The sequence below is a fragment of the Equus przewalskii genome, chromosome 11, assembly GCF_037783145.1.
Source record: "Equus przewalskii isolate Varuska chromosome 11, EquPr2, whole genome shotgun sequence".
Lineage (NCBI taxonomy): Eukaryota > Metazoa > Chordata > Mammalia > Perissodactyla > Equidae > Equus > Equus przewalskii.
The window spans coordinates 189,128-201,771 of record NC_091841.1 but is presented as its reverse complement, the minus strand read 5'-3'; the positions used below and the strand labels follow the sequence as shown (position 1 = coordinate 201,771).

Below are 12,644 nucleotides of genomic sequence, written 5' to 3'. Positions count from 1 at the left end.
CTGAGGGAAGCGTGATGACCTGTGGTGCCGAGGTTTAGATAACGCCTCGCGATCTGCCGGGCTCTTCTGGGTCTGCCGCCTCGTTTGCTCGTCAGAGCCGCCGTATGAGGTAGGTCATCGTCAAGGCGGGATTTATTATTTTCATTTCATTGCTTAGAAACCCAAAGGAAAGAGAGACAGCAGGACTTGTCCAAAGTCAATAACTAGCCACAGAGGGGCTACCCAGGCCACATCTGAGTCTTTGGGCTCTTTCTGCTTCCTGCACCCTCCCGAACCCTGACATTTGGCAGGTATAGTCCTTTTCCAGCTCTGACCTTCCGAGCTGTGTCTACCTGCGCGTGGATGGAACCGAGTGGAATTTCCTATCCGTGGGAATGCATGTCGTGGAGATTGTCCTTGCTGGGGCACACCTGCCTGGTTCTTCCTGGGTGAGCACACCTCACTTCAGAGAAAGAAATCAAATGAGTTCGTTGTTTATTGAACTGATTCATCTGTTGGAAAGCTGCAGCTTGATTAGACAGGCTGAAGAGCCCAACCCTAAAGAATGTTGTTCTGTGTCTGTTGACACGAAGGCACCCACTTCCCAGGCACCGCGCGGTGTTGGTGAGTGCCCAGGCGGTGAGCAGTGACGCGGTTCCAGGAAGAGGTGCTTCATTTCTATGTTAGCTTAGTTACAACCTGAGCCTTTCAGACAGAAAAGTAATTACTGGAGTCTAATTGCAGCCGAGTCCAGGAATGCAAAGCATGCCATACTGAGGTTGTAAATGCCATCTTTGTGTTAGAGATTAAGCCAAAGTTTTATTAATTTGCCAGGAGAAGTTGGGCAGCACATGGTTTCAGCATCCGTCTGGCTTGAAAGCTGTCTGGCTGAAACAGATTAATGTTTGCGGGTTTTCCTAGGCCCTTTTCTGTCCCCGCCCGGTGCATGGTGCTTGGAGAGACACCTGGCTGATGTGGAAAATCGAGCAAGTTTGCGTTCCATGAGATGATTGAAGCATTGTGTGCGGTGCTGCTGGTGGTTTTCTCCCTCAGTGAGGCTGGGCTGCGTGCCCTGATTCCCACAGCCCTTTCGTCACGGGAAACCAGAGGGTGGAACTGCCTCTTTCCTACTGCTGTCCTTCTGCATGGCAACCCAGGGACGCTGCAGTGTCCAAGAGGAGAGAGCCACCTGCAGCCCGTCTCACAATCTGTGCATGGGGGCAGAGTGCGTTTAATGACAAAGGGTGAAGCGGGGTGAAAGGCAGCCTTTGCCACTAATCCAGAGGCCGAGAGGATGGCGTCCTGGTCTCCAGGGTCATTGCCGCATCTGTGGAATGCAGCCTGCAGAGCCAGAGGACGTTCCTGGGGTTGCCCCCCGAGACTCAGTGATAGATGACGTGCTAAGAGCTGGTGGATGTGGCTCTCCTGGGAGCTGAGGCCAGGGTTCTTCAGAGGCAAGGTGCCACAGGCGTAACCTGCTGCCACAGTTTGGGCTGGGCTTCTGCACGTAGAATGTTGTGAAAAGGATCAACGCAGGAGGCAGGCCAGGTACCATGTCTTGTCACCCCGTTTCTTCCTAGTTCACTCATCTTTACTCTTTGTCACTGGGCTCCCAGTCTTTTCCCAGTTTTTTCCTTCATATAATTGAAGAGAGTGTGGCTCCCTGGAACAAGCGCCCTTGTTAGAAGAAGTTAGGGCCACGTCCAGGTGCAGGACGAAGCTGGGGCCTGCAGTCTGCTCAGGACAGGCCAGTCGCCCCTGAGATGCCCACGTGGTTCCTCTTTCTCACATACTGTCTGTATGACCTGCACTTGACCTCTGTGTGCTTCAATTTCCCATCTGTGAAGCGGGGATAAGAGGACTCAGTTATAGGTCGTTGTGAGGATTAAGTGAGTCATGTAAATTACTTTGAGTTGTACCTGGTGCATAATAAATCATATACAAGTTGGCTTCAATACAATATATTATATACAAGTTGGCCTTTATTATTATGCATGCTTTCTTCTTAAAAGATCTGGGTAATGTGTCTACTTTTGAAATTATTGGAGATTATTTTGATTTGATAATTTTACAAAACTCATTAAAATAACTCTATAGATACTTTGTGATGTTGTATTAATGGTGTCAGGGGTCACTAGTGTGTGTCCAATGGGCAATTAGTTAATCTCAGGTGATTTTCAACTTGAAGGTTAAAAAACCACCACCCTGTCAGTCAGAAGAGTGAGGTACTAGTCTTGAGTCTTTCACCACTTAGCTGTGTGACTTTGGGCAAGTCACTGAACCTCTCTGAGCTTTTGTTTTCTTACCTGTAAAATGAAGACTCTGATGTTTGCCCTGCCTACCTCACAGGGTTCTGGTGAGGATGAAATGAGGTGTCTGTTTTGCAGGCCGTAAGTCCTGAACATATGTAGAGATTGTTATTATTAATCTAATAACAGTGGCCACCTTCTGAGCTTGTCATTGCCTAATGTCTCTCTTTCTGCTCACCCGTCATCAGTCCCCTGAGGCATCCAGCAGATGACCCTGGCGCAGTGCGAGGGTGAAGGCCCAGTCCAGAGAGTGTGGGAGTGTGCGGGCGGGCAGAGCCAGCATGCCCCTCACTAGGTTCCTAGAAGTCTTCGCTGCTGTTGGAGACTCCCAGTTCCTCACAGACAGGCCAGGGGTCTCTGCATGGGGCCTGGCCAGATGTGGTGGGGACGCCCAATCAAGACTGCCAGCTGCATCAGGGAGGCGAGGCCGCAGGAAGAATCCTCCAGTGCTGCTTAGACGTTCTGGCTCCGGGTTGTGCGGTCCTGGGTTCAGATCCTGGCTCCACCAGAGACCAGCTGTGTGAGCCTGGGGTTCTTAACCTCTCCAAACCTCAGCTCTTCATCTTTAAAGTGGGAATTGTAGCCGTCCCTCGCTCCTTGAACTACAGTGAGGATGAATGGTCGTAGTGGTGTAATGTGTTCGGTCTGGACGGTCGTATCAGATGGAGCTGAGACCGTGAGCTCCTGGAGGCTGGGGGCGGTTCTCCTTCAGCTGTGTGTCCAGCACCCGCCACAGTCCAGGCACAGGCCAGCGCTCAGTAACTGGCTGGAACAAAACTGAATAGGATGAGGGGGGCTCGGGTATGGCATTTCCCAGTCCCTTTTCAGGACCAACAAGAGGCGAGGCTGGGCACGTGGGTTCAGCCAGAATGTGAAGGCCTCGAGTGCCTTGCCAAAGAGTGTGGGTGCCATGAAATGTTTTTAGTGAGGGAGTGACAGGACCTGATGTAGTTTTAAGGGGGACCAGTTTGGAGGCTTGTCAAGGCTGGGCCTGGAAAGGAACCCAATGGAAGCAGTAAGACCAAGGCAGGAGTCAATTAAACAGTGGGCCTGGAGAGAAAAGATCAGCTTCTAAAAACATTTCAGTTGAATCATTTGGTGACCAGTTGGTTGTGGGAGGAGCAGACGATTCAGTATTCTAGGAACATTATCTAGTCATCCGCCAAAGGCGCCATTCTACTTCACCACGTTAGGGGAGGGAAATGAACAGACGCTATTTCAGAAACACGTTCCCAGATGCCGCATGGAATGTCGGTTACCACGGGGTCAGGGTCAGCGCTCAGAGAAGAGGCCGTGGTGACGACAGTGCCCAGAGTGAGCCTCCCAGGGGCCTGGGGGAACCGTCCATGGCAAAGCTACAGACTGCTTGAAATAAGGGAGCCCTGCTGGGTTCAGCAATAAAACTCCCCCTTTCCTGAGCCTCGGCAGTGAGATCTGGAGGGTCGGCCACAGTCCTGGACTGTTGCGTCTGGCAGGAGGCTTCCTGTCACACTTCTGAACTAAATGCGCTGCTGAAGGAGGTGCTCTGGAGCCTGTCAAGTTTTGATAGAACCCAAATGGTGGAGCTTGGGTTTCATCTCCAAATTTTCTTGAAGAGAATCACTGATGTCCGTTTTGCCTGGACTATGATTAGTAGGAAGGAAACCATGTTAACCAATATGGATGGAGCACTTACCCTGTGCCAGGTTAGCTGAATGCTGGACTTGAAGTTGCTTACTTAATCCACACAGCATCCCTTTGAGGAGGTTAAATATCACTCTCACATACATGCACATTTGATCCTGTTTACATGATGACATCTCCTTTTTACAGATGAGGAGACCCATGTGCAGAGAATTGCATAACTGATAAGTGGTGGAGGCAGGGTCTGAACCCAGTCTGTCTGCTTCTGGAGCTGCTTCTCTTCACCCCCCTTTTCCTGCCTCACCTCTGTCTTGTGCTGCGCTGGGGGGTAAAGCAGAATAGAGATGCTCCCGGGAATTGTTTGAAGACGCCTCCTGGTTTTTATTGCCCCACTCATAGATGTCTGTTGGGTTTTGCTTGCAGTTGCCCTGTTCACTGGGATTTCAGAGGTGTACAATAAAAGCCTTGTTAATTTCCCGGTAATGAATTATAGGAGAGCCAGCCGGCTTCAGGGTGGCGTCTGGATTAAAGAGTGCTTCCTGGAACTCCGTGTTATTATTAATGGCTATACTGTCTCACAGGTGGTGGCCTGTTCCTCTCCCTCTGCTTTCAGATCTGTGACTCCCTTTAAGACAGGGCGGTGGGGAAAAGAAGATACGGTTATCTTCATTTCTCAGATGAGAAAGTTGAGGTTCAGAGTTCAAGTGTTTTGGCAAAGTCACACAGCTCTTGTTACACATAAAGCTATGTGAGCGTGGAGTTAAGGGATGACAAAATAGTTCCAGGCAAGAGATGATCCAGGACCTGTTTAACATAGCAGTTACGAGTTTCTAATAAGCAGTATCCAGTGACTTAAAATTAGTGATCTAAAATCCTTGAAAAAGAAAAGAAAAAGAAAAGAAAGTTCTTGATAGAAGTTTGTTCTCAAAAATGTATTTGCATCTTGTTTACACTATTCATTTTTCTGAGTAAATCTTATCTGTGGAGATCCTATGGCTAGGTGGAATTAACACGGATTCTGCTTTTGCAGAGACAGAAATTAGGATGGAGATGTGAGTTAGCTCTTGTTCTTCCGAAAGCTAAGTATGGTTCTGCCATGTGCACTTTCCCGCCCGTCTTCTCTAAAAGCTGTCATTCGAGTCACACTTTGCCAGAAATATGACTGCAAATCTGTTTCCTCTTTGTAGCCTGTGCAAGGCTTTGATTATGCCAAGCAGCACCTGGGCCAGCAAGGGGCAGACGAGGAGGTCGTCCCTGTGACTCAGGAAACTGTAGTCCTCCCACTGCCCATTAGAGACGCTCCTGCCTCTCAGGAAAGGGACGTTGCCCAGGACGGAAGCACCATCAAGACGGCCAAGTCCACCGAAACCAGAAAGAGGTAGGCCTGGGCCAACTGCTGCCTGTGCATGTCAGCAGGGGCATCACTGATGCTGGGAGCAGCCGAAGCCCTCGTGTTAATTCCACTGTTTCCTTTAAAGATTCCCCTTCATGCTCGTTTTGACTATTTGAAAAGGAGAGTAAGGGAGAAGACAAGAATCACAATGGCTGTTTCTCGTGAGACGCCCTTTGTAGGGTTTATATTGCTGATCAGCTGCAACAGGAGAAATTTGTCTCTTCCGTTTATTATAACAAATTTGGCACTGACATCACTCTTGTATTCTCTAAGTTATCTTGAAAGCAATGCCTTTGGTTCATTATGGTTGTATTTTGTCTGGCAATTTTTCAGTAGTTTATGGTTCTGGTACGAAAGTCATGTATTGAGTTTTTACTATAAGCAGAGCACTTCGACAGGCCTTGGGAGGATTACAAAAAGGTTTACAATGATTCCTGACTCCAGGGATCTCATGATGGAAAGACAGAGAGAGAAATAGCTGGAATAGCACGCAGGACATGCTGGTGCCCACAGGGAGCCCGGGCGAAGTGTGGTGGGAGAGAGAGGAGAAGAACGGGACTCTGATGAGGGAGAGTGTCATGGGGCTTGTGGTTTTTGTTTTTTAATTGAGATCATAATAGTTTATAAATTGTGAGATTTTAGTTGTACATTATTTCTTGTCTGTCACCACATAAGTGCTGGTAACCACTGATCTCTTCTCTTTGTCTGTGTGTTTGTTTATCTTCCACATGTGAGTGAAATCATACGGTTTTTGTCTTTCTCTGTCTGGCTTATTTTGCTTAACATCATAGCCTCAAGGTCCATCCATGTTGTTGCAAATGGGACAATTTTGTCTTTTTAATGGCTGAGTAGTACTCCATTGTATGTATATACTACATCTTCTTTGTCCAGTCATCAGTCACTGGGCACTTGGGTGACTTCCACATCTTGGCTATTGTGAAGAGTGCTGAAATGAACATAGGGGCGCATAAATCTCTGTGAATTGTTGATTTCAAGTTCTTTGGATAGATACCCAGTCGTGGGATAGATGGGTCGTGTGGTATTTCTATTTTTAGTTTTTCTTTTTTAAAGATTTTATTTTTTTCCTTTTTCTCCCCAAAGCCCCCCAGTACATAGTTGTATATTCTTCACTGTGGGTCCTTCTAGTTGTGGCCTGTGGTACACTGCCTCAGCGTGGTTTGATGAGCAGTGCCATGTCCGCGCCCAGGATTCGAACCAACGAAACACTGGGCAGCCTGCAGCAGAGCGCGCGAACTTAACCACTTGGCCACGGGGCCAGCCCCTCTATTTTTAGTTTTTTAAGGAATCTCCATACTGTTTTCCATAGTGGCTGCACCAGTTTGCATTCCCACCATCAGTGAATGAGGGTTCCCTCTTCTCCACATCCTCTCCAACATTTGTTGTTTTTTGTCTTAGTGATTATAGTCATTCTAACAGGTGTAAGGTGTTATCTTAGTGTAGTTTTGATTTGTGTTTCTCTGATGATTAGTGATGTTGAACATCTTTTCGTGTGCCTGTTGCCCATATGTATATCTTCTTTGCAGAAATGTCTGTTCATCTCCTCTGCCCATTTTTTGAGGTTATTTGTTTTTTTGTTGTTCAGTTGTGTGAGTTCTTTATATATTATGGAGATTAACCCCTTGTCAGATGTATGATTTGCAATTATTTTCTCCCAGTTGGTGGATTGTCTTTTTGTTTTGATCCTGGTTTCCTTTGCCTTGCATAAGCTCCTTAGTCTGAAGTCCCACTTGTTTATTTTTTCTTTTATTTCCCTTCTCTGAGAAGACATGGTATTTAATAAGATCCTTTTAAGATTGATGTCAAAGAGTATACTACCTATGTTTTCTTCCAGAAGTTTTATGGTTTCAAGTCTTACCTTCAAGTCTTTGATCCAATTTGAGTTAATATTTGTGTATGCAGAAAGATAGTGGTCTACTTTCATTATTTTCCATGTGGCTGCCAGTTTTCCCAACACCGTTTACTGAAGAGACTATCTTTTCTCCATTGTGCATTCTTAACCCCTTTGTGGAAGATTAGCTGTCCATAGATGTGTAGTTTTATTTCTGGGCTTTCAATTCTGTTCCATTGATCTGTGTGTCTGTTTTTGTACCAGTAACATGCTGTTTTGATCACTGTGGCTTTGTAGTATGTTTTGAAGTCAGGGATTGTGGTGCCTCCAGCTTTGTTCTTTTTTCTCAGAATTCCTTTAGCTATTCAGGGTCTTTTGTTGCCCCATATGAATGTTAGGATTCTTTGTTCTATTTCATTGGGATTCGGATCGGGATTGCATTGAATCTGTAGATTGCTTTGGGTAGTATGGGCGTTTTAACTATGTTTATTCTTTGTATCCATGTGCATGGAATATCTTTCCATTTCTTTATGTCATCATCGATTTCTTTGAATAATGTCTTATACTTTTCATTGTATAGGTCTTTCACCTCCTCGGTTAAATTTGTTCCTAGATATTTTATTCTTTGTGTTGCAGTTGTAAGTGGGATTGTATTCTTGAGTCCTTGTTCTGTTAGTTCATTATTTGACTATAGAAATGCAGCTGATTTTTCTAAGTTGATTTTGTATCCTGCAACTTTAATGTAGTTGTCGATTATTTCTAATGGTTTTCCAATGGATTCTTTAGAGTTTTCTATGTATAAGATCATGTCGTCTGCAAACAGCAAGAGCTTTACTTCTTCGTTTCCTTTTGGATTCCTTTTTCTTTCCTAATTTGTCTGGCCAAAACCTTCAGTACTATGTTGAATAAGAGTAGTGATAGCGGGCGTTCTTGTCTTCTTCCTGTTCTCAGAGGGATGGCATTCAGTTTTGCCCCATTGAGTATGATGTTGGCTGTGGGTTTGTCATATATGGCCTTTATTATGTTGAGGTAATTTCCTTCTACCCCCGTTTTGTTAAGAGTTTTTATCATAAATGGCTGTTGGATCTTGTCAAATGCTTTCTCTGCGTCTATTGAGATGATCATGTGGTTTTTATTCTTTATTTTGTTAATGTGTTATATCGCATTGATTGATTTGCAGATGTTGAACCATCCCTGTGTCCCTGGTATAAATCTCACTTGATCATGATGTATGATCTTTTTGATGTATTGCTGTATTCAGGTTGCCAATATTTTGTTGAGAATTTTTGCATCTATGTTCATCACCGATATTGGCCTATAGTTTTCCTTTTTTGTGTTGTCCTCGTTAGGCTTTGGTATCAGCGTGATGTTGGCCTTGTAGAATGCGTTAGGAAGCGTTCCATCTCCCCTAATTCTTTGGAATAGCTTGAGAAGGATAGCTATTAAATCCTCTTTGAATGTTTGATAGAATTCACCAGGGAAGTTGTCTGGTCCTGGCCTTTTGTCTTTTGTGATGTTTTTGCTTACTGTTTCAATCTCTTTCCTTGTGATTGCTCTATTCAGATTATCTGTTTCTTATTGATTCAGTTTTGGGAGCTTGTAAAAGTCTAAGAATTTATCCATTTCTTCTAGATTGTCCAATTTGTTGGCATATAGCTTTTCATAGTATTCTCTTATAATCGTTTGTATTTCTGTGGTATCCATTGTGATTTCTCCTCTTTCATTTCTAATTTTATTTATCTGAGCTTTCTCTCTTTTTTCCTTTGTAAGTCTGGCTAGGGGTTTGTCAGTTTCATTTATCTTCTCAAAGAACCAGCTCCTTGTTTCATTGATCCTTTCTACCATCTTTTTTGTTTCAATTGCATTTATTTCTGCTCTGATTTTTATTATTTTTCTCCTTCTGCTGACTTTGGGCTTTGTTTGCTCTTCTTTTTATAATTCAATTATGTGTAATTTGAGATTGCTTATTGGGGATTTTTCTTGTTTGTTAAGGCGAGCCTGTATTGCAATGAATTTCCCTCTTAGGACCACTTTTGCTGTATCTCATATGAGTTGGTATGGGATTGTTTTCATTTTTATTTGTCTCCAGGTGTTTTTTGATTTCTCCTTTAATTTCTTCAAGGATCCATTGGTTGTTCAGTAGCCTGTTGTTTAGTCTCTACATCTTTGTCCGTTTCTCAGCTTTTTTCTTGTAGTTAATTTCTAGTTTCATAGCATTGTGGACAGAAAAGATGCTTGTTATTTCAATCTTCTTAAATTTATTAAGGCTTGCCTTGTTTCCCAACATATGGTCTATCCTTGAGAATGTTCCACGCACACTCGAGAAAACGTGTATTCTGCTGTTTTTGGATGGAATGTTCTATATATGTCTATTAAGTCCAACTACTCTAGCTTTTCCATTTAATTCCACTGTTTTCTTGTTGATTTTCTGTCTGGATGATCTATCCATTGATGTAAACGGAGTGTTGAGATCTCCTACTATTACTATGTTATCATTAATGTCTTCTTTTAGGTTTGTTAATAGTTGCTTTATGAACTCTGGTGCTCCTGTGTTGGGTGCATAGATATTTATAAGTGCTATGCTGCCTTGGTGGAGTGTCCCTTTGATATTATACGCTGCCCCTCTTTGTCTCTCTTTACCTGTCTTATCTTGAAGTCTGCTTTGTCTGATGTAAGTATGGCAACACCTGCTTTCTTTTGTTTGCCATTAGCCACCCCTTCACTCTGAGCCTGTGTTTGTCACTGGAGCTGAGATGTGTTTCCTGGAGGCAGCTTATTGTTGGGTCTTGTTCTTTAGTCCGTCTCGCCTCTCTGTGTCTTTTTATTGGAGAGGTCAGTCCATTTACATTTAAAGTGATTATTGATATGTGAGGGCTTAGTGCTGCCATCTTATCACTCGTTTTCCAGTTCTCCCGCATTTCCTTTGTTTCTCATCCTGTGTATTTCGGACTACCAATTCAGTTAGGTAGTTTTTTATGCTGGATTTCTTAGTTTTCTCCTGATTTATTATTTGTGACTCTGATCTACTTTTTTGTTTAGTGGTTACCATGAGGTTTGTGTGCAAAATCTCATAGATGAGATAGTCCATTTTCTGGTGGCCTCTTACTTCCTTAGACTAAGCCTGCTCAGTCCCTCTTGTCTTCCCCTCCTAAGTTGGTTTTGTTACATCTTATTCCATCTTGTGTTGTGAGTTTGTGGTTAAAATGACAAGATTGTCTTTGTTTTTGGTGTTTTCCTTCCCTTTATCTCTAATGTTTTACGTGAGTGTTTGCTAACCTGGTCTGCTGGGTAGCTCCAATTTTCTGATTTTGTCTACCTATTTATCTCCTTATTCAAGGCTTTATAACACCTTTCTTCTTTTTTTTTTTCAGGTATGAGGGTCTCCTTGAGGATTTCTTGTAGAGTGGGTCTTGTGGCGATGAACTCCCTTAGCTTTTGTTTATCTGGGAACGTTTGTATTTCTCCATCATATCTGAAGGATATTTTTGCTGGATAGAGTATTCTTGGCTGAAAGTTTTTGTCTTTCAAAGATTTGAATATATCATTCTACTCTCTCTTAGCCTGTAAACTTTCTGCTGAGAAATCTGCTGAAAGCCTGATAGGGGTTGCTTTATAAGTTATTTTCTTCTGCCTTACTGCCCATAGTATATTTTCTTTGTCATTGACTTTTGCCAGCTTTACTACTGTATGCCTTTCAGCAGGTCTTTTTGCATTGACAAAGTTAGGAGATCTGATGGCCTCTTTCATGTGAATTTCCATCTCCTTCCCCAAGTTTGGGGAGTTCTCTGTTATTTCTTTGAACAAACTTTCTCCTTCATTCTTCTTCTCTTCTCCCTCTTGAATACCTATAATCCTTACGTTGCATTTCCTAATTAAGTCAGATAATTCTCGGAGACTTTCTTCATTTCTTTTTAGTCTTAGTTCTTTCCCTTCCTCCATCTGAAGCATTTCTAAATTTCTGTCCTCGATCATGCTGATTCATTCCTCCATGATAGCAGCTCTATTTTTCAGGGAATCTATATTCTGCTTCATCTCATCCATTGTGTTTTTCATCTCCAGTAGTTCTGCTTGTTTCCTCTTTATAGTTTTAATCTCTTGTGAAGCAGCTACTAAACTCATTGAATTGTCTATTTGTATTCTCTTTAAAGTTGTTGAGTTTTTTGATGATAGCTATTTTTAATTCTCTATCATTTAGGTTATAGAGGTCTGTGTCTTCAGGATTGATTTCTGGGTACTTGTCATTTTCCTTCTGGTCTGGAGATTTAATCTATTTTTACATACTGCTAGATGGTATAGATTTGTGCTTCTGCATTGTGGTGGTATTTGATTGCCACTTCCACCTTTTGTCACTAGGTGGGGGTTAAGAGCTGCATATTCTGAGCCTGCTGTGAACCATGGGGACAGCTCCAAGGTGCTGGGCTGGGGCACTGGGCCAGCAGGTAGGGGGGAGGGATGCTTTCTTCTCCTGCGCAGTTGTGGGGGTTTCTCACTCTGCCCTGTCTATCTGCTCTCCGGGGGAATTGGCTTGATGCAGATACCCCTGCGATAGCTAGTCCTCTCTGTGATGGGCTTTTCTCTGGGCTGTGGGGACTTCAGGGATCTATGGTCTTCCCTCGGAGGGCCACTGCTCCCTCCCGGCTGTCCTCCCTGTGGCTGCACGTAATCCCTAGGTTACTGTCCTTCCATGAGCAAGAGAAGCATTCTCTTACCTTGATCCACTTCCTCAGGGGTGCGGGGGTCTCCAGCTCCTCCACCATCCAACATGTGGCTGTGTGAGCATCTCAGACGTCTTTTGTGTTGTGTGGGTGTCCTCTGTTGGAATATGAATGTCCTTTCATTGCATCTTAGAGGGGAGAGTTTACCGGGAGAGCTCACTCTGCCATCATGCTGACATCGCTCTGAGAAGGTTGTGTTTTAGCTGGGCCTTGAAGTGTGAGCGGGATGTCATAGCTGGGAAGAGATAAAGGCGTCCAGTCTGAAAGAGCCAGGGGACAGCCATGCTTACTTAACAGTGAGCATCCCTGGAGATTAGAGTTCACATTGGTTGTGATGTAGTGAAGGATGAACCCAGAAGATAGATTAAAATTGTGGAGGGTCTTAACTGCCAAGCCAGGGAATTGGACTTTTATTCTCTAGCAATGGGAAGCCACCAAAAGTTCTTCAAGAAGATAGTGATGTCCAGTCTGTATTTTAGAAAGACTACTCCAGTAGCAATGGGGATGATAGGTGGGAGAGGTTAGCTAGCGGCCAGGAGACTTGCTATAAGGACTTTGCAGTAGCCTTAGAAAGAGGTAATGGATCCCGTGACAAGCCCTGTTGGCTGGCCAAACCAACTCCCATTGCCAAGCCCCTTTTCCCTTGCTTGTGGCCACAATGGAGGCTGGAAAAGTTATGTCCTCCCTACGTCCTTCCCTCTTTCCCTCCGTTCACCTAACAGATATTTCTTGATTGTTTACTGTTTACCAGACACTGGGGATACTGCAGTGAACAA

At 44.0% G+C, this 12,644-nt stretch overlaps 1 protein-coding gene across 2 annotated transcripts in view; it reads left to right on the top strand.

Annotated features, from left to right (window-relative positions):
- Window positions 1-12,644, top strand: part of KIAA1549L (KIAA1549 like) — a 274,267-nt gene that overhangs the window by 191,649 nt on the left and 69,974 nt on the right. For both annotated transcript variants that reach the window (XM_070564670.1, XM_070564669.1), the window contains exon 12: window positions 5,099-5,289. In XM_070564670.1, coding sequence (XP_070420771.1) covers window positions 5,099-5,289 — 191 coding nt within the window. The remainder of the gene's footprint in view (window positions 1-5,098; window positions 5,290-12,644) is intronic.